Here is a 26,231-nt window from a genome sequence, read left to right on the forward strand (position 1 = left end):
GGTATCTGGAGTAAATATTAGACTATAAATGCTCAAAAGTTTTATAATTCTGATAGCCTGATCAGGTCAAATTCCAGATGATTGGGGTAGACCTCTTATAACACCTATCACAAAAAAATATAGACAAATAAAATAAAATCAGATATCAGAATTACAAAGTAATTTCCGTTCCTTTAGGGTTCCAAGTATATTTGAAGAATTCTACACTCTCCCTCCAATACACATCTCACTGACTGCAAATCCTATCTACTTTGCTGGTGACAGTACACTCGATTCCTCTAAATTCATTCACAAAACCTTGTACTGCTCAAATTATTCAAGTTTCAAGGTCTGTAATCAATGGCACTGATCTTGCCATTCTCCAGTGGAAGAAGATAAACTAGTGAATTTCAATGCTTTCAAAGCACAATCATCCCATCTTATTTCTTGAAGAAGGGAAGAAAGAAAGAAAAAAAAAAAAAAAAAAATCCTGCTTTACTTCTCTCTTCTGATAATATTCTAACTGGCAATCAGGATCAGTTTTCTTTTCTTGACTTTCACAGTGCAAAACCACCATATCAATAACCTCCTCAGTTTCCAAAAAATTTTGCATTCTTTCTTATTCAAAACATTACTTCTCTCATACACAACTCCTAACTTGATAAATATTTATAAAGTTTATACCACTTTATAATTCCCAAATATATCTGACTTTAGAATACTGTTCCCACATTCAGGTTGGTACACCTAAAAACTTCCTCCCAAATGCTGAACAGTGTCAAGTTTTACCTTTTTTGTCTATTATATATTATATATGTGCATGTACTATGTATTTGTAAAGTTGTATAGAACTAAAGATTTTATCTTTACTCACTTGCGCTATATTAATGTTCCCCTTTTTCTACTACCATCTCTATTGCACGTATAGTCGGCTTTATTTTTAATTGCTGCCAGCTATATGTTCACAATCTATCTAATCTCCCAGACTCTACAGTCTAGCAAAAATTTTTTTTTGACTGTGCCAGTCAGGCTGTACTTACAAGAGTGAGGGATTGGAGTGTAGATAAATGACAATGCAGAGATTTAAAACCTTAATCAGTTTTCTTTTTATCTTATTGCATCATTAGGTCAGTCGTGACAAATTACAACGAGCACACAGGCTCACAATTTTTTTGGAGATAGTGCATTGACAGATATCAGGTCAGCTTGCTGCTTACAAGTTATTTATTACAACTGAGAAATACATATACAATCTAAACATCAAATAGATATAGCTACACCTTCCTAGTTTTTTTAAACCTTGACTCTAGGCTCTTACAGACCTTAAACATTGTACTAATGTAAATTGAAGGATGCTCTCGAACAGTTCGAGGGTAGCCTTCTGACATATTCTACACTACTAAAATAATAGCTCATTATATATATTCACACAACTACTTATTCCAAGTCCCAAGAGTACTAACTTATCACAGTTACTTACAGATCTTTCTCCACAAACAGTTCTTTACACTCAGTGAAGGTTCTATTAGGATGTCCTGTTCATCTGTTTTGTTTATAGCATTGCTCCTATTCTTCAGGATATCGTGGCAACGAACTTCATCCTTTGCGATGGTTTGATGTGGACTGTGGGTGAAATTCCTCCTTTCATTTCCTCAGGCTTTGACGACTGAAAGTCTTCAATCGGGATGATGCCTGAAGAGTTCTGGGATTCCATCTGCAAGGCCTCTCTTTTGGTTCTCGGGTACAGATGCCAGTGGCTTCAAGGAAGAGTAAGCACTGAGAACCTAGAAACCCCTTTCCTACTCATGAGGTCGCTTAAATATCTTTCGATTTCCTTTCGCTTGTTACACGCTCACCCTCAGGTGTGCTGATGTCACTTTTGCGTGCCTTTTCTGAAGTCTTTGTTCTTGGTGCTCTCTGTCCTTCACATGTCACTGCAACTTTTCTCTTTAGGAACTTCCTTTTGTTCTTCATTAATCCAGACAACCTTTTTTTCTGACTCATTATTTAACAAAGAAAGTTTTCTTTCTTTTATGCTGAGCACAATTGCTTACAAGCAATATCAAAATTTACATATATTATGTATTATAAACTACAATTAAAAACTACAACTAAAAAATATAATACACATAGCAAACTGGAATGTTAGTGGAATAGCATATAAAGAAATAGAATTAGACCTACTATTAAATGAAAGAAATTTAAAACAGCAGTAATCACTGAAACAAAAAAGAAATTAAAAGGAACTATGAGAACTGAAAATTTTAATGTGATATACAGTGGAGTTGACAGAGACCAAAGAGCACAAGCAGGAGTCATGATTTGGATTCATAACTCCCTTTCAAAACAGTTAAAACATTATAAATTATGGAATGAAAGAATAATAGAAGCTAGAATAAAAATAGATAGAGGTTATTTAACAATAATTGGTTTATATGCCCCAGAAGAAGGAAGAGAACAGGATAATATTGATTTTTATAATCAGCTACAAAACATATATAATAAAATAAATAAAAATATTCTTTTTCATAGGTATATTTTTCATGGATGCTGCTCCATTGAAATGGAAACCACTACTATTCCTCAGCTCTCCCCTAAACAGATACAAATGCGGCTTGGTCAATATTCATAAATAGTTCAGTTCCAAACTTATCAAACCAACTTCTCACCTTTTCCCAAAGAAATAACCCCATCTTCAAGAAATACAGTAACAGATTTTTTCCTTCTCCATAACCATTTGCCAATGCATGGCACTGTTGTGTCATAGGTCTTATCACATCTCATGTGTGGAGTTAATACGTGTATAACTTAAAAAAAAAAAAAAACTGAGCTCAGGCTAAACAGGTATTGTAAGGATAATACTTTTACTTTTTAAAATAATTGTGTATATATATGTGTATATATATATATATATATATATATATATATATATACATACATACATACATACTAGAGGGGGGGGCTCTGCCCCCTTGGCACCCCCATTTTCCATTTATCTTCCCCTTTATAAGCAATTGAAGTATTTTATATTTTTCATTACGAAGTAGGTGACCAAGATATGCAGTTTTCCTTCTTTTTATGGTATCTAAAAGTTCACGTGATTTCCCCATTTGCTCCAGTACTTCCTGATTGCATGTTTTTGCTGTCCATAGGATTTTTAACATTCGTCTGTATAACCACATCTCAAAGGCTTCGAGTTTTTTTTATTGATGTTGTCTTCAAGGTCCAAGTTTCTGCACCATACAGCAGTATAGACCATACATAGCATTTAACCATGCATGCTCTAAGTTTAAGTTGCGGTTACACAGTGTTGATTTCATCAGGAGAAAATTTTTTCTTGCCATTTCAATTCTTATTTGAAATGGCAAGAAAAATTCTTTTATTTCCATTTCTGGATTGCATTTTTCATTTAACCAGCAATCGAGATATTTAAACTTTGCCGTCTTTCTATTCGTTTCCCATTTAAAGAAAGTGATGAATTAAGAATTGGTTTCTTGCTTATGACCATGAATTTAGTTTTGGTGATATTTATTTTTAATCCCATTTTTTCACTCTTCATTTACTAGTGCCAGAAGATTTTGAAGATCCTGAATATTGTCAGCCAGGAGAGCTGTGTCATCAGCATATCGGATGTTACTGATGATTTCACCATTTACATTAATCCCTTCCTCTCTTCCTTTTAAGATTTTTTGAAATATGGCTTCTGAGTATATGTTAAAAAGAAGAGGTGACAGCACATATCCTTGCCTTACTACTTGTTTGATGTTAATGGGGTCTGTAACAATGTCATCAACTTGAAGAGCACACATCCTTGCCTTACCCCTCATTTGATGTTAATGGGGTCTGTAATAATGTCATCAACTTGAACAGATGTCTTTTGGTTCCAATATAAGTTTTGAATGATCCTGATGTCTTTACCATCTAATCCAATTCCTTTCAATAGTGCATCATTTTAGTATGTTGGACTTTGTCAAATGCTTTCTCAAAGTCAATGAAGCAAATGAATACTTCCTTGTTTTGATCAATACATTTTTGGAATAAGATTTGAGAGCAGAAAAGAGCTCTTGTTCCCAAACCGTTTCTAAAGCCGAACTGGGTATCACTGATGGTGTCTTCAGATTTTCTGTATATTCTTTTTTGAATTATTTTCAGGAACATTTTGAGAACATGACTCATTAGGCTGATCATTCTATAGTCATTACAAGTTTTTGCATTTGCTTTTTTAGGTAGCATGATGAAGGTCAACTGTAACCAGTCTTGTGGGAATATGCCTGTATCGTAGACCTTATTAAATAGCTTTACTAATATAGCAATGTTATCACCTTCTAATAACTTTACTATTTCTGCTGGTATTCTGAGAATCAGGGCCTCAGGCTTTACCATTTTTAGCTGAGTTCAGCGCACATTTTCTATCTCTGATCTTAGAATGTATGGACCGTCTATCTGTTCATAAGTATTTTCTGGGTTCTGTCTGTTATCAGAAAAGAGTTCTTCTACATATTTCACCCATTCTTGTATTTTGTCATCTTTTACGGATATCATTTCTCCCTTTTTTTTCGAAGGACACATAGTTGTTTTTTTCTTAAATATACCTGAGGTCTCTTTCAGCTTTTTGTGTAGATTAAAACTGTCCTGCTTTTCTTGTAGAATTTCAATTTCTCCACATTTTTCATTCATCCAGATTTCTTTTGCTTCTTTGATCTTGCCTTTAATAATTTTTTGAACCTCTTTATATTTTGTTGGACTGTGATTTTTATATGCTCTGTGTTGATCCATGAGAGAAAGAATTATCAGTTATCCAATCTTTCTTTTTTACTGCTCTATCAGGACACAAGGTATTGGTACATTTCTCTATGAAGACAGATTTTAATTTGTCCCGTGATTCAAACCTTACGACATCATCATCATTCTTGATAAGTGCTATCTCTTGATTCAGATCTTGACTCAATTTGTTTCTTATCTCTGGGTTTTTTTAACTTTCCTAAATTAAACCTTTTTTGTTGATGTTTCTGAAGTATAGTTTCAGTCTAATTTTTAACACTGTCACCAGTAGATTATGATCAGAAGCAATATCCGCGCCAGGATAGGTTTTTGTGCTCTTTATGGAACTTCGAAATCGTTGATGAATTAGTAAGTAATCAATTTGGTTTCTGACTATATTTGTATTATTATCTTGTGGTGATCACCAAGTATATAGCCTCTGGAATGGTAGCTTAAACCATGTGTTTGTGACTATTAGCTCCTCTTCTTGGCAGAATTGAATAAGACAGTCTCCTCGCTCATTTCTTGTTTCCAGTCCATGTTCACCAACTATATCTCCACTTCTACCTTTCCCAACTTTAGCATTGAAATCACCCATGACGATGTTAATATCATGTTTTTTTGACCTTTTAATTGGTCATAAAATTCTTCAATCTCGGTATCACTCGTCAGCAGTAGGGGCATAGACCTGTATAAGATTAATATCTAGCAGTTGACCTTTTAGTTTTAATAACATCATCCTATCTAAGTAGGGGATGAAACTCAACAGTGACTTATTGGCATCTTTGTTTAATATTATTCCAATTCCATTTTGATGGTTGTTTTCACTACTTCCAGAGTGGTACACTGTCATGTCATTAACTTGAGTTTTGCCTGATCCTGGCCACCTAACTTCACTCATTCCTAAAATCTCAATTTCAAGTCTTTTCATTTCCTGAATAGCATTTCTTAGCTTACCTGCTTTGTACAGGATTCTGACTTTCCAAGTTCCTAGTTTTAGTGAAAACACCATTTTGAGCCCAGAGATTCTTCGCGCCCCTGTCCCATTTAAGGGACGCCGGGAACTCTGGGCCATTTGTGTAGATTTGCTCGCCATGGTGGTTAGTCTGGAAAGAATAGAGCAATAATTTCTCCATTTGCTTTCTGCTCCACAGTATTACAGATGTACACAATAAACTGTATTGCCATCTGCAATTTTCTAAACACAAGCTTTACCGTCATCATGAGACTTCAACCTTGTGTCAGTACTGACAAAGCTGCTTCCCTTTGTCAGAGGATTGAATCCTCTAATTTTCCTTGTAACCCTAGGTAGGGGCTCTAACCAGGTACTGACAGCCGGAGCCAGCTAAGTCCGGATTGTTTATAGAGGTTTGCTCCTCTGAAGATTCTTCCGCACATTTCATCATTGGAATATGAATCCTCCTTCGTTGATTTGTCCGTTGTTCTTCACAGAGGTCTGTTATTTCAGTTTAAAAGCAAAAAAAATCATAAAACTAACAAGTAAAATAATATTAAATTGCATACACTTACCTTTTAAAAATGTAATTTTCTGTTTAAACTTGCTTGAGTGAAGTGTAAATTTACAATTTAACTTCACTCAAAGACTCACTAGACACAGAGGGCAAACGAACTAGTCTTGCTGTTCATGAATTAGAAAAAGATGAACCAAAAACAGGAATACATGTTTTGTTGCTGCAATAAAACACGTATTCTATGGCCACCCATCCATGGACCAAAACAGGCCAACTCATAATAAAATTTTAAGACAGACAAAGCTTACATATAAGGTTACATATCTCAAGCACTTTTACGATTATAATTTGTAGAATTTTTTACTTGAGCCTGGGGGAAGTCCCCCCCCCTTTGCCCCCCAGTATGGCTGCGGCCCTTGGTTACACATAAATACACAAACTAACTTATCACTAAAACCTAATAACTTATTATAAAACTACAAAAACTATCCAAAATGTATTTTACTCTATTTGTATATATAAGGAAACATTTATTAACTGTAACAAAATAAATAGCCAAAAATAAGTGTAATTACCAACAGAAAATGATAGTAATACTTGAACTGTATCGTATAATATTGTACATTGAATTGTACATCTTGAATTGTATTGTATAATATTTTACATTGAATTGTACAACTTGATTTGTATTGTATAGTACTGTACATTGAATTGTATAATACAGTATAAATATCTTGTATACATGATGGGAATGATAATAAACTGGCAAATGCTAAAGCAAATATTTGTGATATGTGAACTATAAGTTGCTGCATAGAGCAAATAGCACGATCCTATAAAGTCTAGACATGAATAAGTGAATTTATGATGGCATAATTAAAAAAAAACTCATGAGGAGACAGAGAATGGCAGGAATAAATATCGTTTGATGGAGCAGCAAATCATCTCATAAAACTTGTTGCCCATGTTAAGTGTATTTCTCTGGTTTGTGTATATTTCGCTCTGTTTTCCAAGAAATTTCTTTTGTTTACTGAGTATACATAACATCCGATCATTAAAGGAATTATTTACACTTTCGAGAATCCTACATTCATCAGTGTTTTTTCGTTTTTTTTTTTTTAGTATCAGCGGTTCTGTCTTATCAATCTCACATATTTTAGTATTTTGTTGTAGATCAACAACATCTTATAATATACAGAATATTCATTTTTATTCAGGAATAGATATTTTTTTACTGTCTGTTGTTTCCGAAGACTAGAATAAAAATGTCTCTATACAGTTAAAAAAACTTTGCAACCTCAATAGATGCTATACTGCATAGCACGAGAAACATTTAGTTTTTTCTCCTAACATCCACTTTCAAATTTTCAGTTCCAGAAAACATGTGTAACAGCCATTTGTAATAAAGCCATTGGATATAGTAATCGCTCAACTCATGACAAGTGACAACATTCAATTGGATTGGGTGAGCTCAAAATTTTAGCTCCCAAACCCCGCCTTCTCAGCGGTTTAAAAATATTAGAAAGCTAAGAATTTGACCAGCTGTGCCCTCTTTACATCTTTTCAAAGGGTGCAAAGGTGTATGCATTTTGAAAGCACACACGAATGCGACGCAATGTTTACATGACGAAAAGTGCCTTCTTCATGAAGCATTAATGCTTTATTACCCTTGTGAAGAGGACAATGAAGCATTAGTACAGTATATTGTGTTCAATTTTAGGAATCGCACGAAGTCTGCAAACAACTGGGGTTGTCTTTAATGGGAATAAATGCAAAAATATAATATGGGTGATACTGATATTTCGTGGATGAGCACCGCACACCCAGAATATTTGCCCCTAATTATATATACAGTAGAACTCGGTTAGAACGATCACAGTTACAGCGAATTCACGTTTATAACGAATAATTTTGAAGGTATATTTGAATTACATTTGATTTAATGCACATATTTCATGTTTATTACGAATTTGTTTCACGGGAATAACGAACGAATAATGCATGTTAGTCGTTCCTTTACTGACATTTCGTACATACGCATTTCTGGTTGTGGAAAAATGTCAGGAGTCAAACGGAAAATTTTATCGGTTTCCGAAAAAGTAGAAATTATACGGGAGATGGAAAGTGGCCAATCAAATCTGACAGTAGCAAAGAAGTATGGTTTGTCCCCATCTACAATATCAACAATTTGGAAGAATCGCGAGTTGACTCTGAAAGCTTTTGAAAACAATTTATCGAAGTGTATAAAACTTAAAAAGTGTAATAAAAGTGATGTTGACGAAGTACTTCTTTCGTGGTTTAAAGTGCAAAGAACCGCTGGCTTACCTATTAGCGGACCAATTTTGAAAGTTCAAGCCGAAAAATTTGCAGTTCAATTTGGTTACAGCGATTTTAAATGCAACAATGAGTGGATTCATCGCTTTAAGAACAAAAACAATATTGTCTACGCAAAAGTAAGTGGCGAGGCGTTGTCCGTTGACAAAAACGTTTCTGACTGATCAAGAATGTATAGCGGGACATCAAAAGAAGGTATGGATACAACAACATTTATAATGCAGACGAAGCAGGTTTTTTTTTATAATTTAACGCCCAATAAAACATTTCAATTTAAAAACAAAAAGTGCATTGGCGGAAAACTTATCAAAAATAGACTCACAGTTTTAGTTTGTGCAAACATGACCGGTAGCGATAAAAGAAAGCTTCTTGTAATTGGAAAATCGGCAAAGCCTAGATGCTTTAAAAACAAAGAAACTTCCCACTGATTATACAGCGAATAAGAAGGCCTGGATGACATCTTCAATTTTCGAAAATGAAATTCGCAAGTGGGATAAAAATCTTCGCAGTGAAAACCGGAAAATTTTGTTATTGATAGACAACTGTCCTACCCATCCTGTAGTGACTAATTTAACAAACATAAAACTTGTTTTTTTGCCACCGAATGTGACATCTGTCTTGCAACCACTTGATCAAGGCATAATTAGATGTTTTAAATCCCATTTTCGTCGTCTGTTAGTTGTGGAACTGATAGAATGCAGAGAAAAATCCGCGGAAAATGCTTATGCTTACGACTCGAAGATCAGTGTACTTCACGCAATATGTTTAATGAGTGATGCTTGGAATTTGGTGTTATCGTTTACGATACAAAACTGTTTTAAGAAAGCCGGTCTTGCAGAATACGAGTGCAAATCTGAAGATGAAGAGGATAACTTACCGTTATCAGCATAATTAAAAGCATGAAACTTAAACAATTTTGAAACGTGCGTGGAGATTGATAATTTTATAGACATTGATAATGACATCGCAACTTTGGGTATACCGAAGTTGCGACGCTGACATCTTAAAACAAATCTCTCATACACCAGAAGAAGATAACACTGGCCAACAAAAAAAAAATTTTTTTTCTGCTGATTATGATCTGACACTTGTTTTTTACTAATTTGGGTGCACTGATTTCAAATATCAAACACATTTTTCTCTATCACGTCAGGTTTTTCCTCTATGGCATTTTCTTTTTGCTAATTTGTAAGTTTTTGATAGTTTTAAGGAGGCAGTACTATTTGGAGGATCAAAAAAATCGATTTTTTAAAATCATTTTCTGAAAGTATGTACTTTTAAAAATCTGTTCCTAACTTTTTATCAAGAAATTCGAAAAATTATCGAAGATATAGCCTATTATTCAAAGTGGTGTGCAGATCAGAATCGGAGTTCTCATCGCTCTTGCTTGTTAGTAAACGAGTAAATGCTTAAGAACCTGCAACGGCACATACTGGCGCTTAGAATACGAGAGAGGCCGATAACCGACCGAATACATTTAGGTGATGAAAAGTAGGCAATGACAACTGCCTAAAACAAATGAATGCTATATGCGTCATAGCGGACAAAGAACGATCGAAATCAGTCAATCGTTAATCGATCGTGAAAGTATGATGAGCGCTTATAATGTTTCAATAAAGTCTCTAATTTTTTTTGTCTTGTTATTTGCATGTTAGTCGGCAGTGAAGAAAATACATCATGTCTACTACTCGAAAATGTGTCAATAGTGTAGATTCCTTCTGCTACATTTGTGGCAGCTTTACTGTTCCTAGTCAAAGGACAAATATCACTGATTTTTAAGAAAGTGTACTTTGCATACTTTGACGTAAAACTTGCAGATCAGGAAAATTCATGGGCTCATGGGCAAATAAAGTGTGCAAGTCATGTGTAGGAAATTTACGACAGTGGAGCAAGGGAAAACGCCAAAAATTAGCTTTTGGCATTCCAATGATTTGGCATGAACTGAAAAATCACGTAGATGATTGCTATTTTTGTTTAGTTCAGACTTCTGGTTATAATAAGAAGAATAAGAAAAAAATTGTGTATCCAAATCTTGACTCAGCAATTCAGCCAGTTGCTCATTCCAATGAAATAGCCGTACCAATTTATAAAGGACTTCCTTTACTTGAGAATGAGCATGATCGGGATATGCCAGATGTTCTTGAGGAGCAAGACCAGGATGTAGATTTAGACAATGAAAATTTAATTTCTAGTTCTGGTCCGCAACGTTTTACTCAAGTGGAATTGAATGACTTAGTAAGAGATTTGGGCCTATCAAAGGAATCATCGGAATTGTTAGCTTCAAGATTAAATGAAAAAAATTTACTGGAGCAAGATACGAAGATAACTTTTTATCGTAGCAGGGAAAGTAATCTTGTACACTATTTTAAACGAGTGTGGGTTTGTTTACTGTAACAATGTGTCAGGTTTACTAACCGAAATGAGTGTTGTACAATATCATCCAAATGAGTGGCGTTTATTTATCGACAGTTCAAGCAGAAGTCTCAAATGTGTTTTACTACACAATGGGAACATATATGGCTCAATTCCTATTGGCTATTCAGTCCACTTAAAGGAAACATATGAGGACATTAAAAAGGTTCTGAAGTTATTAAAATATACAGACCATAATTAGATCATCTGTATGGATCTTAAAATGGTGAACTTTTTACTTGGCTTTCAAAGAGGATATACAAAGATTCCATGTTTTCTATGCTTCTGGGATAGTCGAGCTAGAAACCAAGCACTGGAGTCAAAAACACTGGCCTCTTAGAATATCCTTAAATGATGGCGAACAAAATGTTATAAATCAACCTTTAATCGACAGAGAAAACATCATTTTTCCACCTCTACACATCAAACTAGGTCTTATGAAGCAGTATGTTAAAGTACTTAAGAATAAAGAGCTAATAAGCTTCATTTCGGCAATGAAAACATTACTAAAATTAAGGGGATATTAGATCCCACATAGTTTTAAAACCGAATAAGAAACTCAAAGATTGGAATCAGAGAGTTTCTTGCTGAATATAGTAAACTATAAAGTATCGGCGAACACTAGCATTAGCCAATGCAAGTGATCCTAGTACGTAGTACAATCTCGGGCAACTCGTTGCAAAGGTGAGTAAACTTCAGATCGCTATTCTTAGGTATTTTCCATAATGTAAAAACACATTTCCTAGGCAATGTATGCTGTTATTACATTATGGAGGGAGGTCACTACCCAGACCAGTTTCAGCCTTTTTTGAGGCTTCATCAGCGAGTAGCTAGACCTAATGCCGAAGTGTATAGCGAAAAGAACTTATATGCTCTGCGAACGAGTTTTCCACTTAAGTTAACTTTCTTAAGTTACTTAAGAATAAAGAGCTTATTAGCTCTTTATTCTTAAGTAACTTAATGGTTGCACCTACTTGGAAAACTCATTCGCAGAGCATATAAGTTCTTTTCGCTATACACTTCGGTATTAGGTCTAGCTACTCGCTGATGAAGCCTCAAAAAAGGCTGAAACCGGTCTGGGTAGTGACCTCCCTCCATAATGTAATAACAGCATACATTTCCTAGGAAATGTGTTTTTACATTATGGAAAATACCTAAGAATAGCGATCTGAACTTTACTCACCTTTGCAACGAGTTGCCCGAGATTGTACTACGATCACTTGCATTGGCTAACGCTAGTGTTCGCCGATACTTTATAGTTTACTATATTCAGCAAGAAACTCTCTGATTCCAATCTTTGAGTTTCTTATTCGGTTTTAAAACTATGTGGGATCTAATATCCCCTTAATTTTAGTATGTTAAAGCTTTCGATTTACAAGGTGAATGATTCCAATACATATGTGAAAAATTTCCACGACTTAGTTATGAAAAAATTAAAGCCGGTGTATTTGATGGACCGCAAGTTAGAACTTTAATGAGAGACCCAAATTTCATCAACTCTATGAACGAAATTGAGAAAGAGGCCTGGACTTCATTTATGATGGATGTGAATAATTTTCTTGGAAACAAAAAAGCGTGCATTTACAAAGATCTAGTGGAAACAATGCTTGAAAATTTCCAGCGCCTAGGTTGCAACATGAGCATAAAGCTTCATTTCCTATACAGTCATCTTGAGAGATTTCCCGAGAATTTAGGTGCTGTAAGCGATGAACAAGGCGAAAGATTTCATCAAGACTTAAAAACTATGGAAGATCGGTACCAAGGAAGATGGGATTCTCGCATGATGGCCGACTACTGTTGAAGTGTTCAAAGGGATTGCCAAAACAGAACACACAGCACAAATTGCTACAAACAAAAATTTATTCCCTGAAACTCATGTGTAAGTAAAATTGTTATTTTTTTATAAATATTGTAATTTTTAATGAATATTGTTAAGTAATTATGCATCTAATTATCAGCCTCTCTCACATTCAAAGCGCCAGTACGTGCCGTTGCAGGTTCTTACACATTTATTCGTTTACTGACAAGCGAGAGCGGTGAGTGCTCCGATTCTGATCTGCGCACCGCTCCTCTAAATTGATCCTCTAAATAGTACTGCCTCCTTAAAACTATCAAAAACTTACAAATTAGCAAAAAGAAAATGCCATAGAAAAAAAACCTGACGTGATAGAGAAAAATGGGTTTGATATTTGAAATCAGTGCACCAAAATTAGTAAAAAACAAGTCTCATATAAAAGTCAGCAAAAATTGTGTTGGACTGTGTAATAATAGTGGTGACTCCGAGGAAGAAAATAGCAATGATGAGAAAATCATTACCTGGTGTGAAGCAGAAAGTGCTTTACATATTTTAACAAGATTTGTAAGTTCAGATGACACATTCAAGCATCTTAGTGGTATAAGGAACAATTTCAAACGTATGAAATATGCGTCTTGTGCAAAGCACGCTTGATGATTTTTTATGTAAAAATGTTAAGTTTTAAAAATAAATTTTTGTTCTTTATATGTATGTATGCACATATGTATTTATGTTACCCAATATACCTATGCTGAGAAAAATCTGAAAACATTTTTAATTCGCTCAAATTATGATCTTCTTGGATATAACGAATAACGGTTATTACGAACAAATATATGCAGTCCCATGGAATTCGTTATAACCGAGCTCTACTGTGTGTGTATATATATGTATTCACACGGAATTTTAACTTATAAATCTGAGATGTGGTTTAGAAATAAAACAGTTGATCAAAGACCATAAATGCACGTTCCGAGAAAAAATGGGGAAGTAAACAGATGGCATCAATGGCAAAATCCGGAAAATGAAATTATTAAAAAGGAATTTGGCATTGCTAACATTTGGGAATATGTTAGCACTATTCTAAGGAGATATGGCCACTTATATCCTATCAACAAAAGATATTTTGCTAACAGGATGAGAAAAAAAAAAAGGTCCAGGCAGAGACCAAGATCTAGGCATACTGAAGCAGTTCCTTACAAGACCAAAATATAAAATCTGACAAAACTGGAGTCTTGAAAAAGAACAGATTAATTTGGGGAAAAAAAAAAAATTGATAAGAAGTTCATAATGTAAATTATCATAGTATTCTGTACACCCTTGAGGGTACATATTAAGAATATGGAGATGACAAAGTAGGTATTAATTTTTCTACATATATATAAAATGGATTTGTTTGAATAATTTGAGATAAATGGCTTCAAGTTTACAAGTTAGGTGGATATGTATAGTGAACCAGGTAAAATCCATGACTTTTTGGCTGGATGTTGAATAAGATTTTTGGAAAACTAGAAATCAAGTACTGCACAACATTCCTATGCATGGACATTGATTTAAAGTAACAAATTAATTGATGTACATTAATTAAATCTTAATTTATTTAATGATCTACTTGATAGTTTCAGTAATAATTTTCTAGAATGAGCCACTGGCTTTTAACCAAGCTCACTGCAAAAACGAGCTTTGTAAAAATAATAAAATGTCACATAACTTACCCTTATATAATCAGGTTCATCTGGTTCAAATTGAACACAAGCACGATCAAGAACAAATTCATAATCATGTCTATTCAACACTTTCTGCAAGAAAAACAGATGTATGCATGATATTTTCCACTTACTATATCAGTTAATTAAATAAATGTTAATGATTTCATGAATCATTCCTGCCTCAACTGAACACCCAAATTAATATTCACATCATCAAAATAATGGATGAACTTGTCAAAATGCTACTAAAAACATCATAAAAAAAGAGAATGTAACATAAGCAGATATCTCTTGATTGACTTACAGAACAGTGAACACTCCCAATTGTGTTGAATATCTCAAACTTATGCAACTTAAAACTTTTTTCTCATAATAATAGCTAATGTACCTCAATTGTCCAAATTTACTTTTCTCTCTCTCTCTCTCTCTCTATATATATATATATATATTTTGTATGTGTGTGATGTGTTATAAAATACAAACATTAATAAAGGAAAAATTGTTTCAATAACATGAATAACATATCAAAATAGCATTGAAGCATCAGGTTTTTCCTGACTGTTTCCCAGCTGAAGGAGGATATTTCTAAATAATCTTGTCCTACACATTGATAAAATTTGTAAGAACAGTTGAATTTATACACTTTTCTTTGTAGTACTTCTTAAGGTAAATTATGGCTGGTAATAATAATAAATAATTAAGTAATGAAACCAAAGAAATAACAAAAATGATTGAAAGTAAAAAAAAAAAAAAAAAAAAATCAGCTAACGCCTTTTTATTCCCATATACAGGAGTAGGCAAGGCCATTTAGCCCTACTAACTTTTGGAGACTGAGTGGGCAGTTCAATCTCCACTGGTACCCAATCAGAGAGAGATGGCTCAAATGTGCCGCCATCTTGTGGTCCCTAACACAATATATTTAATGTTTGAAATAATGTGGGTTCTACGGTCGATTTTCTTGAGTTTACAGGACGAAAAACCCACTTGCCTGTGCCAGAGATCGACTAACTCGGGAACTGGTCGAAAAAAGGCTTAGAAAAATTTCCTCTAGTCGCCGACTAGACTCAAAACCAAGTCTTCCTCCGTGCGGCCAAGTGCCATGGTGTGCCTGTGTAGCTCAGTGGATGTGGCGATTGAAAGTAAATAATCAATTATAATGTCATTAGTATAGCATTTGATATTTAGATAGATAATTTATTTACTTTCAATCATTTTTGTTATTTCTTTGGTTTCATTACTTTAAATATTCAATGAAAAATATGGAGCTCAATTCCATATTTTCCAATGTTTCCATATGTGAGTGAATATTTTTTTATTCCATAATAGATAATCCATTTCTTATACTCACTCCCACATGATGTTTCTCCCATAAGCATTTACTGTCAGATATTTTCAGTCACTGCCCTACCAAACTGGCCATCTTCCACTTTCTTCCTTTCATTCCAACTCTGGAACAGAGTTCCTTACACCATTTTCTCCAGACTACAACCTCCAGCTGTTTAAAAATCTCATCAGGTTCCTCCTCCCCATTCCTTAATCATGTGCCCATACAGCATGTTTGTGTTATAAGTTTTAGGATCTGATGGGTGACTAATATTAAAAAAATATTTATTATCTCTTGCAAATTTGCAGATCCTAATTTGTGTGTGTTAGACAAATAAATTTCATTATTTATAAATTCTTCACTAAAATATTAACACATAAAACTGGGGGAGGGAGATGTCTGTATATTTGTGTTGGATTATAAAGTTAGTAAAACTGCATTAACACAATGTTGAAAGTTTTTTCACTTGGTTATACTATAAATTAAAGATGCCAAGAAATTATATTCTTGGTTTAATCCTATATTATTATTATTATTATTATTATTAATACATGACACCTCCAGAGAGTTCAAGGACTCATCGAAGAAGGGCACCTGCTCTACAACTCTGTCTCCAATACTCATTCCACGAACAACACTCATTCAACTACCCCAACATCATCTACTATCCACAACCACCACTAGTATTTCCACAGACAATTACAAACATCCATGTCCACGGCAGGATTCGAAACTACAGCCTTGTGGGTGTAGAGCAGATATACTAACCATTCAGCCAACCAGGCCGGCACTTTATCCAAGAGTAAGCAAACAAAATTTGCAGCTGAAGTATCTTCAGGAGTGGGAAACTCGTACATAGAGGATAATGACTTCACATCACTACTATCCACAACCACCTTAATATCCCATAATGTAAGGCACATATCCTTTCAGACATGTATAATACTATGTATTATAGGGTCACTACCCAGACCAGCGGTCTCATCAGTGGGAGCCAGATCCTGAAGTGATACCAAGGTTAAAGCAATGCCACAGTCATATTTTCAGAAAATGCCAAGAATATAATGCCAGAAGTAACAGGAACAAGAGGGCGGAGTTTCTGGCATTGGTTAGTGTAACCTCACTAAAAGTTATAGGCATTAGTAAATCCTCCCTGAAAATACAGATGATGTATTTTCAGGGAGGATAGAGAAGATATGATGGGGGGAGGTTACTGTTGATGACAGAAGATGAATTGCAGCCAAAAAGAATAGGACACAGACACAGTGGCTGTTCATTTGAAGCAATCTGGTGTGAGATTAAGAGCAATAAAACAAAATATACAGTTAGTTGTTGCTATAGGCCAGGGAGTTTCCACAGATGATCTGGAAGACATGCATTGCCAAATTAGTACGAGTGCAGGTCGAGTGATTATTATCGGGGACTTCAACTATGGAGATATAGACTGGAAGGAAGAAAGATCACATGACAGAAAGGAAACAGAATTTATAGATCTGCTGAGAGATAATTACTTAAGGCAGAATGTAATAGAGGGGGGGACAAGAGGTAGGAGAGTATTGCACCTGGTCATAGTATCAGAAGAGCTATCCATAATCAAGCTGACAACATTGCCTCCAATTAATGAAAGGATGCGGTTACTTTCACCAATGGGAGATTGTAAAACAAGGAATATTCTATCAAGAAGCGGAGTATTTGTGGAACTACAAGGCAGGTGATTATGACATGCTTAGGAAAAATCTTAAATCTGTTAATGGCATAAAAACACCGCAGGGTAAGGATGTTACTAGTGCATGGGATATAGTTAATGGTCTTCTAGAGGAAGCAGTATTAAATTGTGCATCTAGGGTAAGGAGGGCTAATCGGGTACGAGTTAGATAGATGAGTAATATCATTAGGCACAAACTGCAGAAGAAGAAAATGCTATGGAGGTTATATAAACAGAAAGGTGACCAGCAAACGCATGAACAGTACAAGGCACAGGCAAGGAAGGCAAAATCAGATTGAGAAGAATTTAGCTGAGCAAGCCAAAGGAAATCCCAAAGAGGAAGAATGATTATTAAAGATTAACCTTAATGAGTGATGATGATGAAGAGGAGATCGAAGCAGATAAAATAGTTGAGTTACTGAGTGACCAATTTGCAAGCATACATCTTCCTAGTGAGGTTACTGCTTTAACCTATGTGCCGGACACTAATGTGGGAACAGAGATGGATGAATTTGATGTTTCTAGTATATTGCAGAATCTCAATATAAATACAGCTGTGAGATTAGATGTGATATTAGCCAGGGTTTTGTGAGAATGTGCAAGGGAACTGGCGTTGCCTTTGACTAAACTGTTTAAAGTCTCAGCTTTTGTCCTCTTTCCAAGGGAGTGGAAAGAGGACAAAAACATTCCTTTGCATAAGGGATGTTCTAAGACTACAGTAGCAAATTATAGACCAATCAGTATCTCATGCATGGTGGTAAAATTTTAGAAAAATTTGTAAAAGAACAAAATTCAAGAATAGGTAGATACAAATATGATACTGTATGAGGGTCAACATGGCTATAAAGGAAATGGCTACACGATGATTTTGCAAAGGTATTTGACAGAATACCACATGAAACACTGATATGCAAATTAGAACAAATGGGGATGGATATGACACTGGTATATGGAGGGACAGAATCAAGGTGAAAGCAAGTGACTAGTTCAGTGCTGGGACCACTGCTGTTTAATTTGTATATAAATGATACAGGAAACAACCTGAAAGGAAATATACATTTTTTTGCTGATAATGTGACATTAGGTAGTAGTAATGGTTAATCAAGGTGATGTGGAGAGCTCGCAGGAAGATTTAAATAGGCTCTCAGTTTGGGCAAAAGTTAATGGATGTCAGTTTAATGTTGAGAAATGTAAAGTTGCGCACTTTGGGATAAATAGATTACAGGCTGTGTATAACACTGATGGTCCAGGAAATACACTCTGTCCAAAAAGAAACCGAACTTTTCAAAAATAGAAAAAACTAGTGGCGCCACCTGTTGTACCTTTTTGTTGTCGAAAGTGGCAACCTTCATTAGTGTTGTGTCAACTGTTTATGGCATTTGTTTCATTACAAGCCAAGTTATAGTGCCAAGATATCTTATATAGAGATATCTCCTATAACAGGACTAGAGCTAGCGCTCTCTCTAGCCACGTTCTCTTTTCAGCTAACTCAGACGAAGGCCGCCAACACATTGTAAACTGGACTCAAACTTCTAACATCCATGTGTGCTACGATGAACTCGAAAGAAAGATTGTTGAATCAAAGATTGTTGAAATTTCTCTATATTCCTCTCATGTCAACAACAGCCTGAGTTACAATCTCTCTGATGCACACGTTGCTTCTGTTCAGTACTGGTGCACTCGCGACAGCGCGTAGCATATGTTTGTTTGGAACTCATACTCGCATTTGTTTTTCAAACATGCTACTGTCTTTTTTTTATACTTGTTCTGTTATTACAATTTTAAGTCTCTGTAATTTTTTATATACTTCTTTGATTGTGATACCTGAGGATGTTGATCTATTCAATGAAACTAGTAAACTAGTAGTATCTTTTTAAATATATCTTGTCATTTTTTTACCTCTTGGTATTAGTCATTAAAGGTTTTTCATAATATTCCAAATAAGTAAAAAGGAATTCTGAAAAAAAAAAAAAAATATATATATATATATATATATATATAATTCTACAATTATCCACATTATTTCTGATTGTAGAAATAGGAAATTGTAGAAAATTATAGATAAAAACAGGGATCTATAAATGAATAATGTACAGAAAAATCTTGAATCATTATAGAAAGTGCACATATACTTGCAAAGGGGAAAAAAAAACTATCACAGAAAACAACAAAAAAAAGAACAAAAACTGGAGAAGGAAAAAGAAGTACAATACAACTTATAGAATCAAATAAAACACCAAAAAAAATATGAGTGAAATAAAAAGAGAGAGAGAGAAGATAAAATGATACAAGAAACAATAGACAAAAATATGAAAGCACTGCAAAACAATCTCACAACGAGGAAAAACAGAAATCATACCCAAAGATGAAAATAGACTAGATATTTAAGTTAAAAAATTATAGCAGAAAGAGCTAGACAGTGTTTTTGTGAATTGTATAACATGGTAAGCATAGGTGAAAACTCCAATTCAGAAGAAGAAGAGAATTTACTTAAATTAAGGAGATATTAAATCCCACATAGTTTTATATTTTAGAGCAGAAGAAGAGAATATTCCATAAATAAAATACAAAAGTTTGAAAATGAACAAGTAATGAACGATATTAAATAATAATAATACGCCAGGAGAAATATTAATAGAACTAAGAAATCTGTTTAATAAATTACCTCTTTTGAGAAAGATATACCAAACAGCTGTACAATGCTATTGTAATACATTTGTTCAAACAAGGTAAGAAGAAAACAACAGAAAATTACTGACCTATAAGCTTGTCACAAGATTATTTGATGAAGCTTAGCCTAATGAGTTGGATCCAGAAAGGGATTTAGCACAATCAATCATTCATCTGCAGACATCAAATCTGCTAAGAGAATATGCAGAAAATACAACTTATATTTAGGATTTACAGATTAGCATTTGATTCAGTTGAAAAGCGATACTAATTGAGATGAAGAAACACAAAGAATAAAGAACCAAAATTATATATAGCTAACAAAATAATGAAAAAGCAACTGCTAGTATCCTGATACATGAACAAATCAGTCTCTTCAAAATAAATACAGTGTACTGAGGGGATACTATTTCAATAATCATGCCGGCCCTGGCATGATTATTGACAGAGTGGTTAGCATACCTGCTAACCCTCCAACAAGCTGAGAGTTTGAATCCCACCATGGGCACTGATGTTTGTGATTGTTTTAGGTAGGATGACCAAACATGGAAATTTTTATGTTTGGTCCATAGTTTCTGGACTATGTAAAAAATAAATCAAAAATGAAAAAAGCCACACACACACACACACACACACACACACACACACACACACACACAGTAGTAGTATTGTTATTATGTGAAAAACCTCCAATCCAAGGAATTCAAAGACTCATCGAAGGAGGGCATCTACTTGAGAACTCTGTCTCCACTACTTAATTCACCAACTACAGCGACCATCACCACCTACACGAACACCATCCTGCCCACCACCATTAGTATTTTTTGTTTGTAAATTGCATGTGTTCTCAAGGCCAATTTGTCTGTATATTATATATAAAACTGATAAAAAGAGGGGAAAAATCATTAGCTCACCCACGGTACAAAACGTACTATAGTTTGTAGATAACCTTTCGTAGGTGGGAGCAATACAGAAAAATAAATATATAAATAAAAAACTCACTAATGATGTGCTGATGATGATATAATAATAACAAACAACAAAATGGAGCTAAAAGAATTAGTAAATGAATTAAATACGGTATCAAATAAAATATATTTAATTCATTTACTAATGCTTCTATTTTTTAGATATATAATAGTTTATATATAAATTATTATTATTATACGGGTACCTCCATGGACTCCGAAAATTCACCGCAGGAGAGTAAATCTATCCACACAATCTATCATACCTCTCCTTGAACCAATTAACAGAAAAAGCACTCACAACTTACTCTGGCAACCCATTCCACTCTCCAAGGAAAAAATCTAGTTCTCACAGACCTACTGACCACACTTTTATGAACAAGAAAACAACAATGTTTTCATAATAAACACAAAACTTAATTTTAAATTACAATAAAATTCTTGTAATACAAATATCAAACATAGTAAGTACATCAATTTTTTAACTTCTTTACATATCACTTTTGACAAAACAATTTCCATAATGGACACATTGCAAGTGCCAACAATGCATGTTATGAAACTAAAACTAATAAACATTTTAACACAAATTTAATTCGTTAAAATATTCAGAATTTTAATTATGATTATTTTTACACAACCCCTTCACATAGCCATGTTGACCCTCATACAGTATCATATGTTTATCTACCCATTCTTGAATTCGCTTTTAGACCAATCTTTCTAATACTTTTACCACCATGCCTGAGATACTGATTGGTCTATAATTTGCTACTTAGTTTTAGAACATCCCTTATGCAAAGGGATGTTTCTGCCCTCTTTCCACTCTCTTGGAACTCGACCAGAGCTGAGACTTTAATTAAACAGTTTAGTCAAAGGCAATGCCAGTTCCCTTGCACATCTTGCAAAACCCTGGCTAATATCACATCTAATCCCACAGCTGTATAGGAAGATATGCTTGCAAAGTGGTCACTCAGTAACTCAACTATTTTATCTGCTTCCATCTCCTCTTGACCATCATCACTCATTAAGATTAATCTTCCATAGTCATTCATCTTCTTACTTGCCTCATAACAAAAGCACTCTTTGAGATTTCCTTTGGTCTGCTTGGCTAAATTCTTCTCATAATCTGATTTTGCCTTCCTTGCCTGAGCCTTGTACTGTTCATGAGTTTGCTGGTTTCGCTTTATATACCCTCCACAGCATTTTCTTCTCCTGCAGCTTGTGCTTAATGATATTACTCATCCATCTAAGTCCTACCCCATTAACCCTCCTTACCCAAGGTATACAATTTAATACTGCTTCCTCTAGATCAGTGCTTCCCAAACTTCTGGATGTCAGCCCCCCCCCCCTTTGCAAAAATTAAAATATTTCACGGCCTCCCCTAGAAAAAAAATCATAATAGAGAGATATATTATTATAATATTTATTGTATTTATATTCAATACAAAGCATACACAGCGAATATTGCAAAAATCAAATGCATATATTACATTTTTGGCCTCTTACCGTTTGGTTCTGAAGACGACGTGGGCTGTTCTGGTAAAATATGAAATACAATCCTTTTTTTGAGTCTGTTTCTGTTTCTTCTGATTGTTCGTGGGAATTTTTTTTTTTTTTTTTTTTTTTTTTTTTTTTTTTTTTTATCAGCCACTTATCCATCTCAGGGTTAAATTTTTTAACGTAGAATAGATCAAATAATATCACCACTTACTGATACTGGCACACCACAGACTGATAACATGAAATTAGTGAATATTACCTGAATAAGAGAATCCCCGGACCAGGAACATTTTTCTCTTTTGTGACTTTTCTCCCTTTACGGTAATTAAGCCTAACGCGAAACAGATAGCAAAGGCAGGTTATTAAAACGTGCATATGATTGGTGCAGTATTAACAAAAGATCACGCAACCAATAGATAAAAGCATAGCTGACAATTGAGCTGAAATGCTAACTCTCTTCAACCGAATTCCATATGTGAAACTGACATAACATTCATTATATATATATATTACTTAGTTTTAACACTTTTACGAATTTTAACACGTTCGGTTGAATTTTATTGTTGTCTTGGGAAATCGAACTCACACACATCTAATTAATAACAATAGTTTTTAGTTAGATACTGTGTTTGCCCATGCAACATATGGTTTTGTTTCAGTCTATACAGCATAGTTTCTGTATGAGGGGACATGTGATTCATTAATTGGTGTGCTTTTATCCCAGTTGTCTCTAATTGCACTATTTGTTGATAAATATATTACACAGACTCCTCATACCTTATTCACTGGCATAATAAAATTACTTGTTTTATTGCCTCTACAGTATAGTGGCTGTTAGGGAGGGCATGTTGTTTACCACTGCAAGCGAGTTACTATCTCCCCACATGAACTTGTTCAAGCTTTTTTTCATGTGTGAAGTATATGATAAACTTTTATTGGTAACAGAAAACTAGCTCGGATGACAGTAAGAATATAAAACGAGTTTTGATATGTATATAAAGTCAATATCAACAGTCCCTGATTACGAACGTGTGATGAAAGCATATTTGGAGCTTCCCTGGAGAGCATTCGAAGTAAATACAATTAACCACTGCTTTGAAATGAAACATATGAATAAGCAATATTTACTAATATTCATTAAGCGCCGAAATGACATACGCCGGAAGCAAAGTTTGTGAACCAACACCAATGTGTGAATTTTTCCATTAAAATATAAAAAATAACAAAAAAGAAATAATAAAAGTTAAATACGTTTCTTTTAAAATAAAAAAAATCTACTTAATCTTAAAACATTTTAAATTTGTTTTCATTATTTCACGGTCCCCTCAACAAAACCTACGGCCCCCAGTTTGCGAAGCGCTGCTCTAGATGACAATTAACTATATCCCATGCACTAGTAACATCCTTACCCTACAGTGTTTTATGCCATGGTACAGATTTAAGCTTCTTCCTAAGCATGTCATAATCACCTGCCTTGTAGTTCCACAAATATCTCTTCTTGATAGAATATTCCTCATGTTTTACAATCTCCCATTGGTGAAAGTAACTGCATGGTTACTTTCACCAATTGGAGGCAATGTTGTCAGCTTGGTTATGGGTAGCTCTTCTGATACTATGACCAGGTGCAATACTCTCCCACCTCTAGACCCTTCCATCACATGCTATCTTAAGTAATTATAGTCTGACCACAGAAGGGAGATCTCTTGCTGGCAGACTGCCAAGAAGAGTCAATTCATGTTGAAGGGGGAGAAAGAAATAAGGCGATGAACGAATTGCTCAACAACACACAAAATCACTTGCTTTATAGGTAAAATTTTCCAACTGTTATACAAGTAAAATAGCTACTACTTTGAAAACTACAATGATCATAAAAGAGAAGTTAATTTTCCGACGTGTAATAATAAACAACTCATCCCACAATATAGATTGATTACCCTATTATCGGAATGGATTCTCCTTCTATTGACATGCGCAGAAGTGTCGAAGAGTCTCGTATCTGTGGGTGTACTATCTCTCTCAGCAGGTGTATAAATTCTATTTCTTTTCTTCCATGTGATCTTTCTTCCTTCCAGTCTATATCTCCATAGTTGAAGTCCCCGATAATAATCACTCGACCTGCACTCATTGTGCTAATTTGACGATGCATGTCTTCCAGATCATCTGTGGAACTCCCAGGCCTATAGCAACAACTAACTGTATATTTTGTCTTACTGGTCTTAATCTTACACCAGATTGCTTCAAACGAACACCCACCCTCCCACCTGTCTCCTATTCTTTTTTGGTTGCAATTCATCTGCCATCATCAACAGTACTCCCCCCCTCCATCCTCCTTGAAAATACTAAACCCTTCACTTTCAATCTCTGTAACTACATCACCTGCTGTTAGCCAAGTATCACTGATGCTTATAACTTTTGGCGAGGTTGCACTAATCAATGCCAATAACTCATCCCTCTTGTTCCTGATACTTCTGGCATTAGTATATAAAAATGGCAACATCCCTTAGATCTCCCCCCCCACCACCACCCAACTTTACTTTCTGAATTGACTAACCTATTCAATATTTTTACTTGATAAACTAGATTCTTCACTTGGTCATTCTTACACTCACTCGCTTCATGGTTGACTTCACACAAACTCACTTGCTTCCACCCTAATTGCTTAAGTTTCCCTGAATTTGCATGTCAGCATGCTCAGTGAACAAAGCTATCTCCAGACATCTAACATCAAAACCATTCAGATCTCATCCATCTGCATTGTTCAAATCCTTCTTTCTGTCAAACAGAGCCCACAGATCCACAAATTCTACATCATTTCTTTTGCACAATCTACATATAGACTTATTTGCTATCAATGCCCTCCTCCTCCTCAGTTCGCCTCTATCATAGTGTGGTAGGAGACTTACAATTTTCACCTTCTCATTCTTCAGTTTTACCTCTTCTAACAACTCCTTTACATCTTTCCACACAGAATACTTCTCACCTCTCAAATCAATTATGAAACTATGAAAAACTAGAATAATGACAAATACTGAAGAAAACCCAACAATAAAGGAACAAATAATAATAGACAATAATAAAATATACCAAATACAAGAAGATATATATACTCTGGGAGAACTCATGGAACTTGGCAAAAAGAAGCATCATCATCAAATTCCTGATATGCATCCTCAGGGGAGGAGTAGGATAATTATGATAATACTACTTAAAAAAGTTACACCATTGCTAACTTCCGATCAACAATTTTCTTACAAATTAATCTGTTATCTATCAGGACTCCCAACATTATCACATTATCAGCTCTTATATTTATGTCTTCTAAGGCATTTTTTACTGTATCAATCCACCTACAACTTGATCCTCCTCTGGGTCTTCTTCCTTATAATCGGGCAAAGAAAACTTGTTTTGCTAATCTTTCCTCTCCCATTCTGTTTAAGTGACCATACCACCTGAGATTAGTTTTACGAACACATTCCTGAATGTTAACAATGTTGCCATTCTGTTCACTCCACTAATCTTTCTAAGAACTGAATTTACTTTCTGAATTGACTAACCTATTCAATATTTTTACTTCATAAACTAGATTCCTCACTTGGTCA

The 26,231-nt window shown here is 34.6% G+C and overlaps 1 protein-coding gene across 1 annotated transcript in view; it reads right to left on the reverse strand.

Annotated features, from left to right (window-relative positions):
• Positions 1-26,231, reverse strand: part of mRpS22 (mitochondrial ribosomal protein S22) — a 114,338-nt gene that overhangs the window by 31,012 nt on the left and 57,095 nt on the right. Inside the window, exon 5 of the mRNA XM_090412860.1 lies at positions 14,469-14,552. Coding sequence (XP_090268986.1) covers positions 14,469-14,552 — 84 coding nt within the window. The remainder of the gene's footprint in view (positions 1-14,468; positions 14,553-26,231) is intronic.

The sequence above is a fragment of the Typopeltis vanoorti genome, chromosome 2 (assembly GCF_054136105.1).
Source record: "Typopeltis vanoorti isolate ZY-2024b chromosome 2, IOZ_Tvanoo_1.0, whole genome shotgun sequence".
NCBI classification, from domain to species: domain Eukaryota; kingdom Metazoa; phylum Arthropoda; class Arachnida; order Uropygi; family Thelyphonidae; genus Typopeltis; species Typopeltis vanoorti.